The sequence below is a fragment of the Phocoena phocoena genome, chromosome 8, assembly GCF_963924675.1.
Source record: "Phocoena phocoena chromosome 8, mPhoPho1.1, whole genome shotgun sequence".
Classification (NCBI taxonomy): Eukaryota; Metazoa; Chordata; class Mammalia; order Artiodactyla; family Phocoenidae; genus Phocoena; species Phocoena phocoena.
Genome location: NC_089226.1, coordinates 64599357 through 64625573, shown reverse-complemented (window position 1 = coordinate 64625573; position 26217 = coordinate 64599357). Strand labels below are relative to the sequence as shown.

Here is a 26217-nt window from a genome sequence, read left to right as displayed (position 1 = left end):
GCTCTGGCTAGGACTTCTGGTACTGTGTTGAAGAGGAGTGGGCAGCTTGTCCTGTTCCTGATCTTAGCAGGAAAGCTTTCATGATTTCACTGTTAAATATTCAATAAGATGTTAGCCGTGGGCTTGTCATATGTGGCATTTATTATGTTGGGGTATGTTTTTTCCATACCCAATTTGTTGAGAGTTTTTATCATGAAAGAATGTTCAATCAGATGTTTTTTCTGCATCTGTTGAGATAATCATAGGATTTTTTTAATCTTTAATTTCATTAGTGTGATATGTCACATTGATGGATTTGTATATGTTGAACTCTCCTTACATTCTGGGAGTAAATTCCACTTGACCATTGTATATGATCCTTTTAATGGGCTGAATTTATTTTGCTGGTGTTTTATTGAGAATTTTCATGTCTATGTTAATCAGTAATATTGGCCTGCAGTTTTCTTTTCTTACAGAGTCCTTACATGGCTTTGTTATTAGGATAATTCTGGCCTTAGGGAGTGTTCCTTCCTCTTCAGTTTTTTGGAAGAGTTTGAGAAGAATTGGTATTAATTCTTCTCTAAGTGTTTGGTAGAATTCACCAGTGAAACAACCTGGTCCAGAACTTTTCATTGTTGGGAGGTTTTGATTACCGTTTCAATCTCCTTATTCATTATTGCTCTGATCAAGATTTTTATTTCCTCATGATTCCATCTTGGTATAAACTTTTTATATGCATACTTTCTTTTTGCTCACCCATATTTAGTCAGTTTTTCATTAGCAATTATTGAGTCAATATTTCTGTGTATTATATCTAATACTAAATATAGATTTTTAAAAATTATTAAAATAGCTAGAGTTTTTCTTCAGTTTATCTTATAAACATAATTTTTCCTTTTTACATAAATATCCTTAAAATGTTGATTGTAACCATAACTTGCTATTTAGAAAGTTATTTCTGCTTTTAAATATTTTAATGGAAAACTTCTGACATTCTCTCTTTTGTCTTCCTCTGGAAAAGCTTCTGTTTGTAATGCTATATAATTATTCTTAAAGTGACATTAACTTTTATAAGAGTATCAAAAATAATTTATGTTCCTGAAATAGAAGAAAGATGTCAGAGGAAAGAATGAAGGCTTAGGTTGTGGAAAATGGTTCTCTTTAAAGGTAACACCTTTAAGAAGAATATGTTGATTGGTAAATTTATGAACCACATGATTAGTGCATCAGTTGTAGAATGATTTTTGTTCTTTTTCCTTAAATGATCAAAATCTACTGTCTTGGATCATATTACTATTTTCATTAGTTTTCCTAGATTATTCATATAGCATTATTAGTTGTTTTAGTCTTATTCTCAGTTATAATGGAAAAAACTGAAGTAGCCGTTTTCTTTCTCAATACATGTAATTTAAAAAGTAGTTGGAGGGACTTCCCTGATGGCACAGTGGTTAAGAATCTACCTGCCAATGCAGGGGACACGGGTTCGAGCCCTGGTCTGGGAAGATCCCACATGCTGCGCAGCAACTAAGCCTGTGCGTCACAACTACTGAGCCTGCACTCTAGAACCCGTGAGCCACAGCTACTGAAGCCTGCGCACCTAGAGCCCATGCTCTGCAACAAGAGAAGCCACCGCAATGAGAAGCCTGTGCACCACAATGAAGGGTAGCCCCTGCTCGCACACAGCAACGAAGAGAGAGAAAGCCCGCACGCAGCAACGAAGACCCAATGTGACCGAAAACTAATTAATCAATTTTTAAAATTAAAAAAAAAGAAAAAATGGTAGTTGGAGAATTTGCAGGCACAAGAGTTTAGACCATTACTATAAATGGCATATTGTGCTCTAGGTAGGAAAGAAGGAAATAGGAAATTTAATGTTTTACTGTAACTATATTTATGATTAATCACTTTTTGACCGTTTATAAATTTATTTATTTATTTAGGGCTGTGCTGGGTCTTTGTTGCTGCGCGCGGGCTTTCTCTAGTTGCGGCAAGTGGGGCTACTCTTCGTTATGGTGCACGGGCTTCTTGTTGCAGCGCACGGGCTCAGTAATTGTGGCATTTGTGCTCAGTAGTTGTGGCTCGCGGGCTCCAGAGCGCAGGCTCAGCAGTTGTGGTACACTGGCTTAGTTGCTCCGTGGCATGTGGGATCTTCCTAGACCAGGGATCAAACCTACGTCACCTGCGTTGGCAAGCGGATTCTTAACCATTGCACCACCAGGGAAATCCATCATTTTGGCAGTTTAGATGTCAACTGTTTGTCTTGGGGATTTGAAACAAATCTTCTCACTAGTCTGTTCTGGAGCACTTTTCTGAAGAAACTTCTTACCATGTCTGCTTTATTACAGAGTCCTAAAATTTCTAGGGAAGACTGTTCAATTTACGTCTTGGTAATAAATAGCACAAAGAATAAACTTTCTATAATGCCTATCTGCAGGAGTATATTTTTCTCATCGGATGTTTACAAAACCATTACCATGTGCCAGGTCCTGTGCTAGTCACTAAGGATATAAAGATGAAACAACCTCAGCCCTTATCCCAGATAATACTTTTAGCCTAGTGGAGAAACAGATACATTTTAAAAATTACAGTACAGTATAATTAGTGCAATAATAGAGATACTAAGAGCTAACTTTTACTAGCTAGAAAAGTGGAAGAAGGGCATTCTAGGCAGAAAGAAGAACATAAGCAACAGTATAGAGCCATGACAGGCCTTCATGAAATGGTAAGATGTTTGATGAAGCTTGAGCATTCAGAAGTAGTCAGAATGTTATCAGGAAATTGATTGCTTTCTTTTCAAAATTAAACATTAAATATTTATGCTAGTTTTATAAAGGAAACCATTTTAAAAATACCAAAGACTGACAGTCATTGACCAATGGAGTGCTTGTTGACTAATGTACTACACTTGCTAGAATTACACATAAAGTATGTGCTTGCTACATGATATCATTTGAGGACAGTTCATAAGAATCCTGATTCAAAACGATCTTCTCCATTTTCCTTTTATGGCGTTTAAATGCTACCACCAAATAGTTACCTCTGTCTTTGAATTGAGTTATCCTTTAATGAACGCAGATGTCTGAGGCAAGATAACTATTAACTGTTATCCACCACTGTCACAAAGTTCTCTTGTGTAAAATATCATTTTGCTCTGTTTTTGGCCCTGCGCTGCGCGACATGTGGGATCTTAGTTCCCCAACCAGGGATCAAATGCGTGGGCCCACTGCAGTGGAAGCACTGAGTCTTAACCATGGACTACCAGGGAAGTTCCTCTTTGAGCACTTTAGAGATTAATATTCTTATAAAATATGGTTATTCCAACAATTAAGTATGCAACTTACAAATGGTGGCAGGATAAATTATCCTCTTTTCTGTGCTCTGTAGCATTTTTTACAGGTCGCTATTCTGTTGTGTGTTGTTTTTTTACCAACCTGCCATCTTCACTGAGCTGTGAGCTCCTCCAAACCTGCCTCAATTTTTTTTATATCTATCCCTAGAGTTTAGCAGTTTCTTACATATCTCAGCAGCTAGGTAAGGGTTTAACAGTAGAGGCAGGGAAGAAAGGGGAGAAGAAAGTTTTAATTAAAAGAGTTCGTTCTGCCAAGGCACTTGCTTCCTGTTTGTTCCTTGCTTTAATTCTCCAGTTATTCACTCTATATTATCCTTTCCCTTTGTTTGCTATTCCACTCCTAAAGCCTCTTTTGTTTCCTGCTTCTTAAATTTAAACATTAAAGTAGATTTAAAAACCTGGTCATTCAGAACAGGCACAGACTAGGAATCTGGACCATTTGGGGTTGATGTGATTACCCTTGACCCAGAGAACCAATTGTGTTGTTCAACAAGGAAGGAAATGTGCTATACCTTTTTACAAAGTTTTGCTTGAGTTGGTCTTCTGTGGATTGTTACTTGGGCTATAGATATACAGTTTTAGATTTGAATTCTTTGTGGTCATAAGTATTTGTTAAATGACTTCTTGTATTTAAAGATTACCAGATTGCTAAACTCTACTTATAAGTATGTAAAGTGTATTTAATTCATGTCACGTTCAAGGGAATAAGCCCATGTTCATAACCACTAAAATATACTCATGCATACTTGCCCAGTTCAGTTACATTTCTTAGTTATTTTTTACTTTGAAGATTTCCATTTGTAATATATTTGGAAATAATACCGAATTTGTAACAAATATTAAGCATTGCTTCTCAATGGTAGTTACAAAACTAAACTATATAAAGCTTTAGGTAATCTGGGAGGGTAGGGATTTTGTTTTTCTTCATTATTGTATTCCTGATACCTTGTGCATAGTAGCTACTCAACAAATAACAACCGAATGAATGAGAAATCTCCTTTTTCATGACTTGTATTAAGCCATAACCATTGTTAAGTTTTCTCCATTGTGGATTGACAGAATTATAGTAAATTGTTTAAGGCTTTTGGAAATATAGCCTGTCTTGAAAACCATGGCCTTCAGTTCCTCAATTTGCCCATTTGAAAGCTGAGGCGTAGTGTTCTATTTGTGTAACATATCGTTATTATTCAGAGAAGGGGAGGATTCTGGATAAAAGTTTTGGGTGTTGTTTTTTCAAAACGGGAAACAAATACGTTCATTAATGTTTGATGCTATGAATTTTAGAACTTTAACCCCTAAAGAAAAGTTAAGATCAGGAAGTAATTTTTCAGAATGTTTTACTATTTAAATAATCAACAGGATGTGTATGTACCATTATAGTGAAATCAGCAGTAATTATCACTGGAATGTTTGTTTTTCATATTGTTTTCTCCACTGTTATTGTGTAGCTTTGGATGGACGTTGGCTACCAAAGACTAGGAAACAATTCAAGGTTATTTAGAAAGCTGATTATGACTAGTAGTTCAAAGAAAATGAATTTCTGAATAACTCTGTGAACACAGCAACAAGTGTTGCTAGTTAGGAATAAAAACATTGATGTAATTTCTTAAAATATTTGAGATTGTTAATTATCTAAAGCTGAAGAAAGCATGTTATATTTAAAAATACAAAGTTTAAGCAATCCTTCAGTTAGTCACAGGTAAATTTTATTCTATATTACATTAAATAATTTTCTGGATAATGAGAAACTTACCCTTTAAGCACTAGAATATTATCCCAACTCATTTCTAATACATGAGACATAAATCCTCTATTAGTAAATATAGCCCAATATTTCACCCCTTGATATCACAAATTGATTGTTTTTACTGATATAAGTAGGTTAGAGTCCCTTAAAAGTGCATGCCTGCCTTCTTCACAATTTATCTACTACTACATGATGCCAGCTATGACTTTTATTTTCTGATGGATTATCTTTTGTGTGAGGGATTACAGAGGGTTCACATGGGAGTGGAAAGGGGAAAGTTCTTCCCTAGAGTCTTCAGGAAAAAAGCTTGGACTCCTTACTATGGTATACAAATTCTTCATGAACCTACCCTTGGCAAAACTACTTGTAGGTCTCTCTGAGTGCCTTTTCCTTCCTCAGTCCTCTGTTTCTTTGCATATGGTCTTCTGTCAACTTTGAAAGCCTTGATGCTCTTGTCTCCCTAACTCTAATTCCGCTTATCCTTCAAAATACAACTCGACTGTCAGCTCCTTTAGGTGGGCCCAGTGTGATCATAAAGGTCCTTAAAAGATGGAAGAGGGAAGCAAAAGAGTCAGTGTCAGAGTGGTGTACTCTGACATCACACAAGGGACAAAGACTCAACCGGCCTTACCAGCTTTGACGATAGAAGGGAGCCATGAGCTCAGGAATTTGGGCAGGTGCTGGAAGCTGGAAAAGCCAAGAGTAGGGCTTCTGACCTCCTGAACTTTAAGATAATATATTCATGTTGTTTTAAGCCATTAAGTTTGTAGTAATTTATTATAATAGCCATTGGAAATTAATACAACTGCAGACTTTTAATATAAATTTTTATTTTTAAATGCTTTGACTCACGAGAAGTTGCTAAAATGGTACAGAGAATTCTCAAGAATACATCACCTACCTTCCCCCAACAATAATGTCTTATGTAATCATAGTACACTATAACAACCAGGGAATTGATATTGGCACAATACTATTAATTCAGGGAAGGAGTGACACTTCTCTGAGTAGACTTCTTATGTAGTTTTGACTTCTCAAAACTTATTTAGGTCTCACGTCTTCAGAAAATAATATTAGATCAATCATGATGGGAAGAAATAAAAAAAAATTAAAACTGAAAGCATACAGAAACAAACTCCACTCTCTTTCAAATGAATAACATAACCATACTGAAGAGGAAAAACCAATCAAAGTAACTTATAAACATAGTATTTGACTATATAACCTCAGTTTTGGAGAGAATTGCAAATAAATTATTAACTCCTTTTTAGTTGGTATAATTTTTTTGAGTTAGAATGGCTGAAAAAATCATGCAGTTTATATATAGGATTTAGCAAATGAATAAATGTGTTTATGTTATTAGAATCCAGGGTTCTCAGTGGAAGAAGGGACATGCAAATATGTATTGGAGTCAGTGGGGAGACCCTATGAGAATAGATTGGAATTGAAAGTAATGATATGGACTCAGGATTTCTCAAATATATGTATATGTGTGTGTGTGTGTGTGTTTGTCTTTATGCATGTATATGTGTTCATGTATCTGCTGTATCTGCAGAAGTAGCCCAGAAACAAAGACACCCTAGAAGAAATGATCTAACATTTACCCTAAACCCCAGTATCCTTGATCTTTAATGCCATTCCTCACAAAAAGGAACCAGCCTCCTTGGAGAAGTGGCTGACTTCAGAGCAGGGACAGAGTAAGTAAAATATGAGCCTGGATTATTTTGTCAAGCCAGAAAGTAAGAAGAAAAAAAATTGAGTTCATGTCACAGGGACACAGGAACTAGGTTTAAAGGGGTGCCCACTGTCTAAATCTAGGACTTAATTGGCACAAAAATAATTAAGGGCAGTAATGACTTATAGAATGTTGGAATAAAAAAATAGAAATCCAAAAAAAAAAAGAAATCCATGAGTCCATACTGATAATGGATATATAAATAAGCAGGTTAGTGGGGGAATAAATGAGGGTTCTGCTTATTGCAGAATGTTGAGTGCTGACTGGTGAATGTGGAGGAAGTGCTGGATTTGGAAAGGCATTTTATGATCATCATAGTAAAGACTGAGTCAGATAGTAATTATCAATAGATGCTAAATCTAGGCAGAAATTTTGGTGAGGAAGATAACAAGATAACAAGATATTTGCATGGTCTAAAGTGTCTGAACACAGATTGCTTATTAGTTACAAGGAAAAATACGAAGTATACATTAGAGAAGTTAGATAGCAATAAGCAAAAGTTTAGGTGAACAAAATTGACACCACCAAGGATAATGATTCTGGTTATGGCAGTATGAAGAGTTAATCCTCTCCCTAAAGAATCAGTGTGAAACTAGACAGAAATTGTTGTACAGTTATTGTACAACTATTTCAGTGCTCTGGAAATTGACCAAAAGCAAACAACAAACTCAGAAGTATTTATTCATGCTAGACCTTTGGATAAGAATAGTAGGAACCTGCAGCATTCTTACCTGGGGTGGCTCCCCTCTTTCCCGCATGTCAGTACTATCAGTGAAAATGATAGTTTTGCCAGGGCAGGGCTGGTCATAAAACCAGCAACTTTGCTGCCAAAAGGGGGGAAAGCTTAAGCCCACAACATCATTATCTGGAAAAATAATATTGAATCCAGAAGGAAATGAAAGGGAAAAAACTCTAACTCTGCTTGTCTAAGTTATAATCCTATTTGGGGCTAGTGGCAGACCTGCTAGAAATTTAACAGGAAAATCCTGGTAATGAGAGGGTCATAGGAGGGCTAAATGAGACTCAGGACCAAGATGGCAACATAGGAGGCTCCTGAATTTCACTCTTTCACAGAGAGCTACACATGGAGCAATTCCCTGTGAGAGAAATCCAGAAACTAGTTAAGTTACTCCTGTACCTTGGGCTCCTAAGAAAATACCCACATTGAAATGGGTAGGAATGATGGAGATACACTCCTGCCATAAACCCCACTCCTTGCACAGCACCAAATAATGGAGAGGGAACCCCCAACGCCCAGCTTCTCCCTGAAGAACAAAGGGTTGGGACCACACATCTTGAACATCAACTTTTAAGGCTCCCACCTGAGGAATGGTTCCCTCAAACTCCTAGCTCTGAAAGCCAACAGAGTTTGTGTTCACAAGTCCCATAAGACTATAGAACACAAAGAAGCAGTTCTTAATGGGTGTGGTTATCCCTCCAGGCTCAGTGCGGAGGGAGCAGGCAAAAATACCCTTCTCCTAGTGTTTCCCTAAAAGGTGTTTGACTGCATACTTTACAGGGTACAGCTTCTAATTAACACAGAGCTAGGTGCTGACTGCTGTCCTCACCAGAGCCTAAAAGGAAAAAGACTCACTTCAGCTTTCATGATATATATATACTGAAGGTGAAGCTATATAAAAATATATCTCGTGCAAATAAAAGCCAAAGAAAAGCACAGGTAGCTACATTGATATCAGACAGAATAGACTTTAAGCCAAAAACTGTAATAAGAGACAAAGTCATTATATAATGATAAAATAGTTCATCAAGAGGTTATAACAACTGTAAATATTTATGGACCCAACATCAGAGTACTTAAATATATAAAGCAAATATTAACAGATCTGAAGGGAAAAGTTAACAGCAATACAATAATAGTAGAAGACTTCAGTACCCTACATTCAACAATGGATAAATCATCCAAACAGAAAATCAATAAGGCAAATAGTAAGGACTTAAACAACATGTTATAGCAGATGGACCTAACAGACATATACAAAACCTTCCATCCAACAGCAACAAAATACACATACACATTCTTCTCAAGCACACATTGAACATTCTCCAGGATGAATTATATATTAGGCTACAAAACAAGTCTTAATAAATTTATGAAGATTAAAATCATATCAAGTGTGTTTTTCAACCAGGATGGTGTGAAACTAGAAATCAGTGTCAAGAAGAAAACTTGTAAATTCACAAATGTATAGAGATGAAACACCATGCTCCTGAACAACCAGTGGGTCAATGAAAACATCAAAAATATCATGAGAGGGCTTCCCTGGTGGTGCAGTGGTTGGGAGTCCGCCTGCTGATGCAGGGGACGTGGGTTCGTGCCCCGGTCCGGGAAGATCCCGCATGCTGCGGAGCGGCTGGGCCCGTGAGCCATGGCGGCTGGGCCTGCGCGTCCGGAGCCTGTGCTCCGCAGCGGGAGAGGCCACAGTAGTGAGAGGCCCGCGTAATGCAAAAAAAAAAAAAAAAAAAAAATACCATGAGACAAATGAAAATGGAAAAGCAAACACCAAAACTTACGGGATGCAGCAAACACAGATCTAAGAGGGAAGTTTACGGTGATAAATATCTACATTAAGAAAAAAGAAAGATCTCAAATATCCTAACTTTACATTCCAGGGAATTAGAAAAAGAACCAATGAAGCCTGACGTTAGTAGAAGGAAGGAAATAACAAAGATCTGAGCAAAAAATAAATGAAATAGAGAATAAAAAGACAGTAGAGGGCTTCCCTGGTGGCGCAGTGGTTGAGGGTCTGCTTGCCAATGCAGGGGACACGGGTTCATGCCCCGGTCCGGGAAGATCCCACATGCCGCAGAGCGGCTGGGCCCATGAGCCATGGCCACTGAGCCTGCATGTCCGGAGCCTGTGCTCCGCAACGGGAGAGGCCACAGCAGTGAGAGGCCCACGTAGCACCAAAAAAAAAAAAAAAAGTAGAAAAGATCAATGAAACTAACACCTGTTTCTTAAAAAAGATAAGTAGAATTAACAAACCTTTAGCTAGACTTAGAAAAAAAAGAGAAAATACTCAAATAAGTAAAATCAGGTATGAAAGAGGGGACATGACAACTGGTACCACAGAAACACTAGGGATCATAAGTGAGTACTGTGAAAATACCAACAGTTAGGTAAACTAGAAGAATGAATAAATTCCTAGAAACATACAGCCTACCAAAATGAAATAATAAATAGAAAATCTGAACAGAACAGTTACTAAGGAGATTGAATCAGTAATCAAAAACATTCCCAAAAGAAAAGTCCAGGACCACATGGCTTCACTGGTGAATCCAACCAAAAATTTAAAAAGAAGAATTAATACCTGTCCATTAAAAACTCTTCCAAAAAATGGAAATGGGAACACTTCCAAACTCATTTTAAAAGGCCAGCATTACTACCCTGATACCAAAGCCAGACTTGGACACTACAAGAAAAGGAAACTAGAAGCCAACATCCCTGATGAACTTAGATGAAAAAATCCTCAACAAAATATTGGCAAACCAAATTCAACAACATGTTAAAGGATCATAGACCATGATTGAGTAGGATTTACTCCTAGGATGCAAGATAGTTTAGTGAGCAAATGAATAAATCGTTCTCTTTGAAATGGTTAATTTTATGTTATGTGAATTTTATCTCAGTAAAAGAAAATTTTAAGGTTGTGGAAATGCTCCATATTGAATGAGAATAAAGAAACATGACAGCTAAATAGAATATTGAGCTTAGAATGAATCCTGATGGTAGGGGAAAAGCTCCAAAGAATAACATTGAGTCAGTGGACAAAATTGGAATACAAATGTAAGATTAGACTTCAAGTATTGCAACATGTTTAATTTACTGAGGATGATAACCATACTGTGGTTAGGAAGACATTATCTTTATTCTTCCAGAAAACACACTGAAGTATTTAGGGGTAAATGTCGTGATGTGTACATTCACATGGCTCAGAAAAATGTGTGTGTGTTTGTAGAAAGAGTCAGGGCATGCTAGTACATAAGTACAAATGTTAAAGCAAATGGAGCAAAATTTTAACATTAGGTGAATCATTGTGAAGGGTAGATGGGTGCTCTGTGCACTATTCTTACAACTTTTCTGTAAGCTTTAATATTCCCCCCCCCACAAAAAAAATGTTTAACGTATCTATGATCCAGTTTAACAACTGTAGCATCATAGATATAGTTGAAACTTCCTGCGTATGCCTTCTCATCCCAGAGTTATATACTATCCCAAATTTGGTATTTTTTAGTCCCAGATATATCTTTATATTTTGACTGTATGTTTGTATATACCTGAACAATATATAGTAGCATTTTGTATGGTTTTAAACAATATATAAATGCTGTCATTCTATAGCATCACTTTATACCTTACTTTCCTCACTCGATATTATATTTGGGAGAGTTATTCATGTTGATATATGTAGCACTAGCTCTCTTATTTTCACTGCTGTAAAGGTATCCCAAAAGTCTTAGTGATGTTTTAATCTATCTTAAATTCACAAGTATAAATGTTACAGACCTACCCCCAAAAGCCATATCACTTGAAAATTGTATTTAAATTTCTTTAATAATTATTTCATTTTATAAATCTGGTGGTTTTTTTAAAAAATCTTTATTGGAGTATAATTGCTTTTCATTTTATAAATTTTGAATAATAAAACTTTAGTTTTTTGTTTCAGTCAACATTTGCCATCTTCAATCAGAGGAAGTTTAATTTATAGTATGATTTTACTATAATTCTTCATTCTTACATTTAGGATGTGCCCACTTTTTTCATTGTTTAAATACTTCTACAACGTACCTTTTTGTACCTTATCTTCTTGGGTACATGTGAGAGAGTTTCTGTGATAAATAACTAATAATGGAATTACTAAAATTACTGTAATAACTAGATGGTAGGGTATATGCATCTTAAGTTTCTTTATATTCCTCACAGCAGCATGTATGATAGTTCCTTTCCCTGCCATCCTCATAAAAACTTAGAATTGTCAGGCTTTGATTTTGGATATTGTAGTAGTTTTAATATCATACCTCATGAATTTATTAGGTTGAATTTTTCTGATTATTAGAAGTTTTGGAGCTTCTTTTCATGTTTATCATTTTGATTTCCTCTTTTGTAAATTGTAAATTCATATTATTCTCTTAACGTTGCTTTTTTCTTGTTGATTTTAGTGGGGATTTTTAAAGTTGTCAGCAATGTGCTATTTCCAAGAAGTAGAGAAAGGTTGATGTAAAAAGGTGGAAAAAAGATATACCAGGAAAATTTCAATAACAAAACTGGTAGGGTTATGCTAACATCAGACAAATGGACTTTAAAAGGGAAAAACGTTATTAGAACAATGCGAAGGATCTAAAACAGAAATTTAAGTACAGACCTTGGAGATTAAGTTGAAAAGAAGGTAATAGTGTATTTCCAAACAACTAATATATTCAATGAGTGTTACACTGATTAGACAAACAAAACTGAAAGTTTGGGAAAGAAATACCCTTAGGCTCTATGGAATTTATAGTTTAACCAAATATTTTTCTTCAGAGATTTTTTAAATATTGGCTTTTTCATTCCATGTCATTCTAAGTCTTCGTTGGCAGCACATGTAAAATTAAATGCATTTGGTAATCATTTGCTCTTTGTGTTTTCAGGAATTCAGAATGTCCTCAGCCTCTTCTGTGCAGTCCTCACAGAAAATAAGGTTCTCTTCCATTCTGCAAGTTTCCAGAGACTTAGTGATGCTTGTAGGGCCCTGGAATCATTAATGTTTCCTCTTAAATATAGGTGAGAGTTTTTATTTGGTATCTTTATTTATTCCCAAATCATGCATTACTTATCGATGATCAGTCAAAACATCATAGCACGACAGTTTTGAATGACAAGGGCATATGTTACAAAGTTACATTGTTGTAGGAGTCATGATTCTGATAGGAATTAGCCTGGAATTTGGAACTTTTCCAAGTTGTCTATTATTGAGTGGTGATTTATTTCATGAAAGCATAATTAATTTGAATAGTACTGTCAGCAACATTTAATTCCCTTTGAATATAGTAGGAGATTAAAATCTTAAGATAGTACTCTCTATTTACTGTTAAGGAATTATTAATTTGAGGGGTTATAGTGTATTATGGTTTTATTTTTTAAAGAGCCCTTATCTTTTTCAGATATATACTAAAGTATGTATAAATGATATGTCTGGGATTTCCTCCAAATAATATGGTAGGGAAGAGAACAAAAATGGGTAGAAATATGTATGTGGCCATGCATTGGTGATTGTCAAAACTGAATTAGATACATGAGGCTTTATTTTCCTTTTTTCTCTATTTTCGGGGGGGAGAGGGAAGTTAATTTTTCATAATAAAAAGTAAAAAATAAAACAACCTAAACAAGTGATGACTTACAGTGCTGTAAGTAGAATATTTTATTTTAATACTCTTTTTTATCAATTTGATAACCACAATATCTAGGAAACTTAAGTTTATACAAACTAGAAAAAATTTAGACAGTCTACAGATTTTATTAAAAAATTTTTTTAACCTATGAGCTTTTCTTAACTCCTGGATAATAGAGCATTCTAAACCTTTGTTGTTGTACCTTGCCATTCTTATTAAATACAAAAATCAAGTATAGAAAATGGAATTTGAATGATTGTTTTATATAGACAAATAAACCATCACCAATATTGAGGGAGCGGACCGATCAGGGAGTCAGTATTACCACCTGATGTCAGATTGTTGTGTACGGAAAAATTATTTCAAGCAAGTTTGAACAACCTAAAGAGACTGCTTGCTTAGGGGTAAGGGATAAGGAAGCTGCCCTTGTTTACTTTATATCTTGTTATATTGGATCATATCTTTCACATGAAGATTTTTTAAAAAATTTTTTTTCCCCAAGAATTTAATATTAACAACCCGGCGAATATTATTGATAATTTCTAAACATAGGTAATCTAAAATTCACACAGCATAAAAAAGAAAGAAAGATATGTTATATTACCGAAGAACAAATATATCTCATGTATGTTTTTATTATTTCCAGTTATCCTTATATTCCTATTCTCCCGGCTCAGCTACTGGAAGTTCTGAGTTCCCCAACGCCTTTCATTATTGGAGTACATTCTGTCTTTAAAACTGATGTTCATGAGCTTGTAAGTATTCACCTTTATTTTTATTTTATTTTATTTTTTAACATCTTTATTGGAGTATAATTGCATTACAGTGGTGTGTTAGTTTCTGCTTTATAGCAAAGTGAATCAGCTATACATATACATATATCCTCATATCTCCTCCCTTTTGCGTCTCCCTCCCACCCTGCCTATCCCACCCCTCTAGGTTGTCAAAAAGCACCGAGGTGATATCCCTTTGCCATGCAGCTGCTTCCAACTAGCTGTTTTACGTTTGGTAGTATATATATGCCCATGCCATTCTCTCACTTTGTCCCAGCTTACCCTTCCCCCTCCCCACATCCTCACATCCATTCTCTACGTCTGCATCTTTATTTCTGTCCTGGCCCTAGGTTCTTCAGAACCATTATTTATTTATTTATTTTTTAGATTCCATATATATGTGTTAGCATATGGCATTTGTTTTTCTCTTTCTGACTTACTTCACTCTGTATGACAGACTCTAGATCCATTCACCTCACTACCAATAACTCAATTTCGTTTCTTTTTATGGCTGAGTAGTATTCCACTGTATATATGTGCCACATCTGCTTTATCCATTCATCTGTCATTGGACGCTTAGGTTGCTTCCATGTCCTGGCTATTTTAAATAGAGCTGCAATGAACACTGTGGTACATGACTCTTTTTGAATTATGGTTTTCTCAGAGTATATGCCCAGGAGTGGGATTGCTGGGTCATATGGTAGTTCTGTTTTTAGTTTTTTAAGGAACCTCCATACTGTTCTCCATAGTGGCTGTATCAATTTACATTCCCACCAACAGTGCAAGAGGGTTCCCTTTTCTTCACACCCTCTCCACAATATACTGTTTGTAGATTTTTTGATGATGGCCATTCTGACTGGTGTGAGGTCATACCTCATTGTAGTTTTGATTTGCATTTCTCTAATGATTAGTGATGTTGAGCATTCTTTCATGTGTTTGTTGGCAATCTGTATATTTTCTTTGGGGAAATGTCTGTTTATGTCTTCTGCCCAGTTTTGGATTGGGTTGCTTGTTTTTTTGATATTGAGCTGCTTGTAAATTTTGGAGATTAATCCTTTATCAGTTGCTTCATTTGCAAATATTTTCTCCCATTCTGAGGGTTGTCTTTTCGTCTTGTTTATGGTTTCCTTTGCTGTGCAAAAGCTTTTAAGTTTCATTAGGTCCCATTTGTTTATTTTTGTTTTTATTTCCATTTCTCTAGGAGGTGTGTCAAAAAGGATCTTGCTGTGATTTATGTCATAGAGTGTTCTCCTTATAGTTTCCTCTAAGAGTTTGATAGTGTCTGGCCTTACATTTAGGTCTTTAATCCATTTTGAGTTTATTTTTGTGTATGGTATTAGGGAGTGTTCTTATCTCATACTTTTACATGTACCTTTCCAGTTTTCCCAGCACCACTTATTGAAGAGGCTGTCTTTTCTGCATTGTATATCTTGCCTCCTTTATCAAAGATAAGGTGACCATATGTGCCTGGGTTTATCTCTGGGCTTTCTATCCTGTTCCATTGATCTATATTTCTGGTTTTGTGCCAGCACCATACTATCTTGATTACTGTAGCTTTGTAGTGTAGTCTGAAGTCAGGGAGTCTGATTCCTCCAGCTCCGTTTCTCGTTTTCAAGATTGCTTTGGCTATTTGGGGTCTTTTGTGTTTGTATACAAATTGTGAAATTTTTTATTCTAGTTCTGTGAAAAATGCCGTTGGTCTTTAAGACAGGGCTTGCATTGAATCTGTAGTTTGCTTTGAGTAGTATAGTCATTTTCACAATGTTGATGCTTCCAATCCAAGAACATGGTATTATCTCTCCATCTGTTGCTATCATCTTAATTTCTTTCATCAGTGTCTTATAGTTTTCTGCATACAGGTCTTTTGTCTCCTTAGGTAGGTTTATTCCTAGGTATTTTATTCTTTTTGTTGCAATGGTAAATGGGAGTGTTTCCTTAATTTCGCTTTCAGATTTTTCATCATTAGTGTATAGGAATGCAAGAGATTTCTGTGCATTAATTTTGTATCCTGCTACTTTACCAAATTCATTGATTAGGTCTAGTAGTTTTCTGATGGCTTCTTTAGGGTTCTCTATGTATAGTATCATGTCATCTGCAAACAGTGACAGCTTTACTTTTTCTTTTCCAATTTGGATTCCTTTTATTTCTTTTACTTCTCTGATTGCTGTGGCTAAAACTTCCAAAACTACGTTGAATACTAGTTCTGAGAGTGGACAGCCTTGTCTTGTTCCTGATCTTAGAGCACGTGGTTTCAGTTTTTCACCATTGAGAACGATGTTGGCTGTGGGTTTGTCGTATATGGCCTTTATTATGTTGAGGTAAGTTCCCTCTGTGCCTACTTTCTGGTGGGATTTTATCATAAATGAGTGTGGGATTTTATCATAAATGAGTGTTGAATTTTGTCAAAAGCTTTTTCTGCATCTATTGAGATGATGATTTGGTTTTTCTCCTTCAATTCGTTAATTTGGTTTATCACATTGATTGATTTGCATATATTGAAGAATCCTTGCATTCCTGGGATAAACCCCACTTGATGATGGTGTATGATCTTTTTAACGTGCTGTTGGATTCTGTTTGCTAGTATTTTGTTGAGGATTTTTCCATCTATGTTCATCAGTGATATTGGCCTGTAGTTTTCTTTCTTTGTGACATCTTTGTCTGGTTGTGGTATCAGGGTGTTGGTGGCCCTATAGAATGAGTTTGGGAGTGTTCCTCCCTCCGCTATATTTTGGAAGAGTTTGAGAAGGATAGGTGTTCGCTCTTCTCTAAATGTTTGATAGAATTCGCCTGTTAAGACATCTGGTTCTGGGCTTCTGTTTGTTGGAAAATTTTTAATCACAGTCTCAATTTCAGTGCTTGTGATTGGTCTGTTTATGTTTTCTATTTCTTCCTGGTTGAGCTTTGGAAGATTGTGCATTTCTAAGAATTTGTCCATTTCTTCCAGATTGTCCATTTTATTGGCATATAATTGCTTATAGTAATCTCTCATGATCCTCTGTATTTCTGCAGTGTCAGTTGTTACTTCTCCTTTTTCATTTCTAGTTCTGTTGATTTGAGTCTTCTTTTTTTCTTGATGAGTCTGGCTAGTGGTTTATCAATTTTGTTTATCTTCTCAAAGAAACATCATTTAGTTATATTGATCTTTGCTCTTTTTTTCTTCGTTTCTTTTTCATTTATTTCTGATCTGATCTGTATGATTTCTTTCCTTCTGGGTTTTGTTTGTTCTTCTTTCTCTAATTGCTTTAGGTGTAAGGTTAGGCTTTTTATTTGAAATTTTTCTTGTTTCTTGAGGTAGGATGGTGTCGCTATAAACTCTCTTAGATCTGCTTTTGCTTCATCACATAGGATTTCGGTCGTCGTGTTTTCATTGTCATTTGTTTGTAGATATTTTTTGATTTCCTCTTTGATTTCTTCAGTGATCTCTTGGTTATTTAGTACTGTATTGTTTAGCCTCCATGTGTATGGTTTTTTTTTCAGTTTTTTTCCTGTAATTGATATCTCGTCTCATAGCGTTGTTGTCAGAAACGATATTTGATACGATTTCAGTTTTCTTAAATTTACCAAGGTTTGATTTGTGATCCAATATATGATCTATCCTGGAGAATGTTCCGTGAGCACTTGAGAAGAAAGTGTATTCTGTTGTTTCTGGATGGAATGTCCTATAAATATCAGTTAAGTCCATCTTGTTTAATGTATCATTTAAAGCTTGTGTTTCCTTATTTATTTTCATTTTGGATGATCTGTCCTTTGGTGAAAGTGGGGTGTTAAAGTCCCTTACTATGATTGTGTTACTGTCTATTTCCCCTTTTATGGCTGTTAACATTTGCCTTATGTATTGAGGTGCTCATATGTTGGGTGCATAAATATTTACAATTGTAATATCTTCTTCTTGGATTGATCCCTTGATCATTATGTAGTGTCCTTCTCTGCCTCTTCTAATAGTCTTTATTTTAAAGTCTATTTTGTCTGATATGAGAATTGCTATTCCAGCTTTCTTTTGATTTCCATTTGCATGGAGTATCTTTTTCCATCCCCTCACTTTCAGTCTGTATGTGTCCCTAGGTCTGAAATGGGTCTCTTGTAGACAGCATATATATGGGTCTTGTTTTTGTATCCATTCAGCCAATCTGTGTCTCTTGGTTGGAGCATTTAATCCATTCACATTTAAGGTAATTATCGGTATGTATGTTCCTATTACCATTTTCTTAATTGTTTTGGGTTTGTTATTGTAGGTCTTTTCCTTCTCTTGTGTTTCCTGCCTAGAGAAGTTCCTTTAGCATTTGGTGTAAAGCTGGTTTGGTGGTGCTGAATTCTCTTAGCTTTTGCTCGTCTGTAAAGTTTTGAATTTCTCCGTCAAATCTGAATGAGATCCTTGCTGGGTAGAGTAATCTTGATTGTAGGTTTTTCCCTTTCATCACTTTAAGTATGTCCTGCCACTCCCTTCTGGCTTGCAGAGTTTCTCCTGAAAGATCAGCTGTTAAACCTTATGGGGATTCCCTTGTATGTTATTTGTTGTTTTTCCATTGCTGCTTTTAATATTTTTTCTTTACATTTAACTTTTGATAGTTTGATTAATATGTGTCTTGGCGTGTTTCTCCTTGGATTTATCCTGTATGGCATTCTCTATGCTTCCTGGACTTGATTCTTCTGGCACCCCTGTAATTCGAATGTTGGTGAGTTTAATGTTGTCCCCGAGGTCTCTGAGGCTGTCCTCAATTCTTTTCGTTCTTTTTTCTTTATTCTGCTCTGTGGTAGTCATTTCCACTGTTTTGTCTTCCAGGTCACTTATCCATTCTTCTGCCTCAGTTATTCTGTTATTGATTCCTTCTAGAGAATTTTTGATTTCATTTATTGTGTTGTTCATCATTTTTGCTCTTTAGTTCCTTTAGGCCCTTGTTAAACGCTTCTTGTATTTTCTCTGTTCTGTTTCCAAGATTTTGGATTATCTTTACTATCATTACTCTGAATTCTTTTTCAGGTAGACTGCCTATTTCCTCTTCATTTGTTTGGTCTGGTGGGTTTTTATCTTGCTTCTTCATCTGCTGTGTGTTTCTTTGTCTTCTCACTTTGCTTAACTTACTGTGTTTGGGGTCTCCTTTTCGCAGGCTGCAGGTTTGTGTTTCCGTTGTTTTTGGTGTCTGCCGCCAGGGGCTAAGGTTGGTTCAGTGGGTTGTGTAGGCTTCCTGGTGGAGGGGACTGGTGCCTGTGTTCTGGTGGATGAGGCCGGATCTTGTCTTTCTGGTGGGCAGGACCACATCCGCTGGTGTGTTTTGGGGTGTTTGTGACCTTATTATGATTTTAGGCAGCCTCTCTGCTAATGGGTGGGGTTGTGTTCCTGTCTTGCTAGTTGCTTGGCATAGGGGGACCAGCACTGTAGCTTACTGGTTGTTGAGTGGAGCTGGGTCTTAGCATTGAGATGGAGATCTCTGGGAGAGCTTTCACCATATATATTACATGGAGCTGGGAGGTCTCTGGTGGACCAATATCCTGAATTCGGCTCTCCCTCATCAGAGTCAGCGGCCTGACACCCGGCTGGAGCACCAAGACCCCGTCAGCCACATGGCTCAGAAGGAAAGGGAGAAAAAAAGAAAGAAAGAAAAATAATAATAAAATGAAATAAAATAAAGGTTATTAAAATAAAAAATTATTTAAAAACATTAATAAGTAATAAAAAGAAGAAGAAAAAAGAATGGAAGAAAGAAGAGAACAACCAAACCAAAAAACAAATCCACCGATGATAGCAAATGCTAAAAACTATGCAAGAAAAAAGAAAATACGGAAAGACAGAACCATAGGCCAAATGGTAAAAGCAAAGCTCTACAGACAAAATCTCACAAAGACTCATACACATACACACTCACAAAAAGAGAAAAAGGAAAAAATATATATATGTCTTTTGAGACGTCTGAGGTCTTCTGCCAGCGTTTAGCAGTTGTTCTGTAGGAGCTGTTCCACATGTATTTCTGATGTATTTGTGGGGAGGAACATGATCTCCACATCCTTCTCCTCCACCACCTTGAGGATCTCCAGTATTCATCTTTAAATTGCCGGTTATTGCGGTCAGAGGTTTATCATATTTTTTTGAGTCCTGTAACATTTCAACTAATTACTATTTTCGGATCTGTTGCATTACCAGTAGAAAAGATTGGCTGGAAGAAAAGCATCATTCAAAAATCTAAATACATTAATTTTTCCTTATAGCATGTACAGGAGACTTATAAAATGAATTCATTAATGTTTTAAAATTCCCCTCTTTTGGCATGTTAAGTTTATCTTTCTGTAATCTTCATCCTATATATGAGAAAGGAAGATAAAATTCTCCATTAATTTATACTTTTGTTATGAGTGATTTAATTTATTCGTATTTCGAAATGAGGCCTGTGTTTATGCTGATTGGCTGATAACTAAAATACAAAAAGCATTTGCAAAAGAGTGAAGGGTTTTAGTGGAATACAAGTTCAGTATGAGCTCCACCATATTATTCTGTTCTCAATGCCATATGAATAAAATACCAGAGAGAGAAAGTAATGCTCTGTATTCAGCCAGTTCTGAAATAACAGGTTTATTTCTCTGTACTGCACTTTAAGAGGGACTGTAACAAAATAATGGGCTTCAGAGAAGGACCTCTAGGATGTCAAGAGTTTGGAAACTATTTTGTGAGGCCCTAAAGAAATTTTCTCAGGTAATAACCTAATGTTATTTGATAGCTAAAGATAAATATTTAAGTAGCTGTCATAGAAAAAAGGGTTAGAGACTGAAATAGAATCAGTGGGTATAGTGGATATGGAAACAAATTTCTCCTCTGTATAAGAGTTTTCAGCTAAATAGAGCTGCCCAATGATGAGAATGGGTTTCCTTATGTGAAGAGTGTACTCTCAGGTAGTGTAAGTAGAGTGCAAGGAACAGGTTGCGTGACACTTTTCAGGGAGTTTAAGAAAAATGCTTCACTGAAAGGTTGGGCTATATGACATCTGTGATCCACAAATCCTGAAAAGTTGTAATTCTAATTTTGTTTTAGTTTTAAATGCCAGCAAAGAGGTAAGCTCTGTAGGTACTTTTACATAATTAAAATTGTAATCAAATCATAGGTGTTATGTAAACTGACAAAACACCATTCTACATTGCAGTTATAAACAGGACCCTTATTCATATATTAATCATTCTTTCTAACCTTATATATTGATATCTAGTTCCTATTTAACTTTGATATCACCATATAAAAATCTGTGTAAATCAGTAATCATTAAGTAAAGCCTCATTAGTACTAATTAGAAACACACTCATCTGGTTTGTAGGTAATTTTTTCCCACTGAATATAAACTGTCTCTGGAAGTTAGACAAACCAAGTGCTGACAAAATTAAAATTTTTATTTAATAAATTAGAATTAATTTTAATCCTATTATCAACATAATAACTTCAACAATTTTGGCTAGTTTCTCTATTACATTTTTACATGTTATTTTATTTTATTTATTTTTTTGCCGTGCAAAATTATCCCCATTTATTGTGGTTCAACTGCAGACTCTACTGCCTCTGGTGAAGGCACACAGCACGTTCTTTTCATAAATAACACCCTTCAGGACGGCCCCTTCCTGTTTTACACAGAATTGTCTTAGAACTTGGGGCCAAAGTAATTAAAAAGCAAGCCAGTGAAAACCAGGGACTCCTGAGGCCAGTGGTACTAAAATCACAGGCCAGAAGGGGGGACCCTATGACCTCTCCAGGAGTTGTCCATTCATAAGCTGACAAGATGTAACCTCTAAATACAAAATTCCATTTATCAAAAACAAATAGTAGGGGCTTCCCTGGTGGCGCAGCGGTTGAGAGTCCGCCTGCCAATGCAGGGGACACAGGTTCGAGCCTTGGTCCGGGAAGATCCCACATGCCGCGGAGCAACTAGGCCCGTGAGCCACAACTACTGAGCCTGCGCGTCTGGAGCCTGTGCTCCGCAACAAGAGAGGCCGCGACAGTGAGAGTCCCACGCACTGCAATGAAGAGTGGCCCCCGCTCGCCACAACTAGAGAAAGCCCTCGCACAGAAACGAAGACCCAACACAGCCAAAAATAAATAAATAAATAAAATTAAAAAAACAAAACAAAACAAAACAAATAGTAGTCAAGCTTTAGCTACAGTAGGTACTTCCTCTTGGAACAGAGAACTGTCTCACGTACCAGAAGGTAAAGGGTGACCCAAAATCCCATCTGCTGGTCAAGCCAAGTGCCTGTTCAAGAGGCTGGGGACAGGGCTGAAGTAAGAAGGCAGCCATTAGCGAAGACCCCACGAGCCAAGCAAGTGGTCCCCTCCGAGGGCACAGTCTCTTGTGAGGCCAGGTGTCCCAACCTGGACCTCAGCACATGGGTTACCCACTGGGGTCACATAATCTTCCTAATGATGTGATTCTACCAAAACCCAGATTTTTTTCTTGACCAGACTCTGATTTGGCAAACTAAGTCCTAGCTTGGTGCTTGCCCCTTCACAGGGACATGATTCAGAACCTCATGTAAACACCACAAGAACAGCTAATGGAATCAGAGTGCTGAGCTCTCATTTATGACACAAACTATTGAGATGACATTCTTGATTCATGTCACTTTCAGAGATTGTGGTCACTAAAAGAGCGCTTCAAAACACTTCATTCCTTCCTACTAAATGCAGAAATGTGCTGAGATAGGCATCACCAGCAACTTTTCTTGTTTTTAAATGCTTAAAAACAAAAGGGTTTTCCAACCATAAGCCAGTCCTCATGCATCCTGCATCCCCTAAGGGGGACTGAGGCATAACACAGACAACTACAAAATATGCCCTAGAAAAATGCAAGATCCTCATAAAACCAACATTTCCCCACCAAACATCCCACTAAGTCAGGACAGAAGCGGTGAAGGCTCATCAGAAAACACAAAATGAGTATTAGAGAAATAGAGCTTGAAACACTGAACATGATTTCCCCATGATCCTTCTCGCAGCTCTGCGTCCTCTCCTCCTTGCTGCTCCAAAAGGAGGGATGCCCTACTCCGGCAAGGGAAGAAGGAGCCCAGGAGACAGCGGCCATCCTTCCCTCTGGATCTGGGCACATGCCAACTCTGACTTATGGGTCAGAGAATTAGGTTCTAAGAATTCAATGCTAATTGCAGTAATTTTGCACTGGGGAACGTTTACCAGAATTGCACACAGCCATGGGGCTGACCAGAAAGCTGAGTCCATCTTTGTGGCTGGAGATGTTTTCAATAACCCTCGAACTCCTCTGCTCCACTCCTGCACCAGTCCTGTGCCTACCTGAGCAGTGGAATTAAAGCAGTGGAACCAATCCCCCCTCAGCTGGGTTATACTTTCACTGGTTGTCAGAAGTTTCTGGTACTGCTGGGGGGTGGAGAGGAGGATTGGCAGAACATCCTGCCCTGCTTGCTAGACTCTGCATGTCATAATGGTACAACGTGTATGACTTTGGGTAGCTCTGCCGGCTGTACTAGAAGTGATCTGTTAAGATGTTGTTGCAGCCGTACTGATAGTCCCCGTGCTGGGGGAAGAGGATGCTGTTGTGGGGCTTCTCTAGGGTGCTCCGATGATGCTCCTTACTGCTTAGGTCCCCCGTCGTGACAGGGAGGGCTTCCGGGCTTGCTGATTCATATCTTACTTGGTCTTATTGCACAGAAAGACCCCCAGGATGGCCGTCATCATGCCCAGGACGTTGGTGCTGGTGACCGGGTTTCGCAGCATGATCAGGGGCACCGTGATGACCATGATTCTCTTGGTGGCATTGGCAACCGAGTAGCTCAGAGGGCTGATAGAGTTGAGGATGCTGAAGGCAATGACGTTCTGGGCAAAGTTACAGAAGCTGCTGACAGCCAGGAGCAGAAGCATCCAAGGCCACTGGGACACATAGGTCAGGTCGCTGCTGACCAGGAAAGCTCAGAGGTCCACCAAGGACCCACGTGGATCATGTAAAAGACAGCGTGGCAGCCCAAGCTGTTCAGCAGCTGGAGATGGTGGATCCTTGACTCTCGTAATACCTTTTTGGAGAACATATTCTGAAGCGAGAAGCACAGTGTGGCAGCAAGGGCGCTGACAAGCCCCCACATGTCGAAGGACAACTTGGTGACCATGGCCAGCAGGACGCCACTGATGATGGGGATGAGTGACAGGTACACCTTGGTGCTCTGTTTCTCCATGATGATCCAGGACAGGAGGACCACCGAGATGGGCATGGTGGCCTTGACTGTGTACGCATAGGACATGGGCACCTTCCAGATGCTGACGTGCGTGGACACTGACACGAAGTATTTGCCGAAGGCAAGCGACAGCATGTAACGCCGTTAGAAGCGCAGCGGCCACAGGCGGCTGGGCTGCTGATGCGGTTGGGGCCCAGGGCACAAGAAAAGCGGCGCCAGGGGCACATGCCAGGCATGGAGCAGAGGCTGGAGACCCGTGCACAGCGCCAGGATGTGGCACAGCGACAGGGTTACGGGGAATGGGAAGGCACTCTGGGTCACCTTGTTGACCACGCTGTCGCCCGCACTCAGCACTTAACGCAGCAGGCCGAGCGCTGCCACCGGCGCCCTCGCGCACCCTGCCACCCCGACCCCGCGGCTCCCAGGCACCCTGTGCCCCCTACCTGTTATTTTAAAACAGACTTTGTAAAATGCTAAAAATCAGCTTCTTTCTTAACTATCTAAACAGTACCATTTTGATGTATACTAATTGCTTTGCTTGTTAACTCTTATAATGATTACTGTGTTATTTAGGATATGGCTTAACTCCTGTAATAACGCATGCAAAATACAATGACTAAAACAAAATGGAATTTTATTTAGCACTTATGCAGCAGTTTGTAGATAGAAGTGTTCCATTATGTCAGACCAGTTTGCTCCATGAACTCATTCAAGGTCCATACTTCTTTGCTTCTTGTTCCTCCACTAGAATCCACTCAGGCATTGTCATCCTCTGAATGTTCAGGGTTGGGTTACTGCCAGTTCATAGTTTCAGCTATGGGAAGGGGAAAGAGACCATAGGAGGGCCTTACATGCCCTCTGTTTTGAGTACCTGGGAGTGTGCACATCACTTTTCATGTTCCATTGGCAGAAACTTAGTCACACACCATACCTAATTTCAGAGGAAGCTGGGAGATATACAGTAGCTGGGAAGCCAATCTAGACATACATTTTATTAATTACAGATTAATTTTTTTTTGTCTTCTTCAGTTAGATGTAATCATAGCTGATTTGGATGGAGGCACTATTAAAATTCCTGAATGTATTCACCTCTCTTCCCTTCCGGAACCACTTCTACATCAGACTCAAGCAGCTCTTTCTTTGGTATGATATATTTTTTATAGTAATTTTCTCTTGATTTAAATCTAAACTAAGATAATTGGATATCATTTATTGACAGTGTAATTACTTAAAAAAGATATCTTCTTAAAACATGAATATATTCTCATATAGTAGTTAGAATAAGATTATTTATTAGGTATTATCTAAAGAATATACTTTGAATCCTAACTGAATATTTGTTCTACATTCAGTTTTTCACTCAGCATACTTATTTAGTAGTTACTATATACTGAATACTGTGCTAGGTATTGGAAACACACCTGTGAAAACAAGACCAGACTATGCCTCGAAATCCCTGAATCTCCTAACATCCCTCATTAGAAGCTAGCACCTGTTCCTTTTCCTTCGCCTTCTTTATTGACATCTCATTTCTCTTTGGTAGGTGTGCTTCTTGCAAAACAATGTGATAGCAACTGGTCAGTGTTTCCAAGTTGCTACAAAAAAGATGTAACCAGTGATAGATTAAATGTCCAGCATTCTGTGCAGTGAAGTTTTAAGAAATATTGTGACTTGGGTGTTTCTCATTGAAACAAATTTAATTCTTTTGTCAACCTTTGTTTATTTTTAAAAGTACAGTATTTTATTTTACTAACAACATTTTAGGTGCCCATTTATCCATCATCAGAAATTTGAAACTTAGAAATTTTGCATTCCCTTTCAAGCCATTACTAGAACGAAGACCTTCATATTCTTCTTGAATAGTATTCCAGTCTGAGCTGTTTAAAATCTTTTTTTTTTTTTTCCCCTTAAACAGGAACTTAGGAACTCAGAAGTCTAGGATTACCAGGAGGGATTTATTCTCAGAAATTTCCAAATTTGTGTTAGTTCTTATGTTGTTATAGTGGATTCTGTGGAATGGGAACATTTAGAGAAGACTGACTTTTCCTAATGTAATTTGTAATCTGGGATACAAGGTGTG

General features: G+C 37.5%; 1 protein-coding gene and 1 pseudogene across 4 annotated transcripts in view; one reads left to right on the top strand and one right to left on the bottom strand.

The window, feature by feature from the left end:
• Positions 1–26217, top strand: part of SBF2 (SET binding factor 2) — a 459215-nt gene that overhangs the window by 236241 nt on the left and 196757 nt on the right. For all 4 annotated transcript variants that reach the window (XM_065882548.1, XM_065882549.1, XM_065882546.1 and 1 more), the window contains 3 exons: positions 12457–12589; positions 13844–13952; positions 25167–25280. In XM_065882548.1, the coding sequence (XP_065738620.1) occupies positions 12457–12589; positions 13844–13952; positions 25167–25280 (356 nt within the window). The remainder of the gene's footprint in view (positions 1–12456; positions 12590–13843; positions 13953–25166; positions 25281–26217) is intronic.
• On the bottom strand, positions 23300–25034 carry LOC136126413 (solute carrier family 35 member E1 pseudogene; annotated as a pseudogene).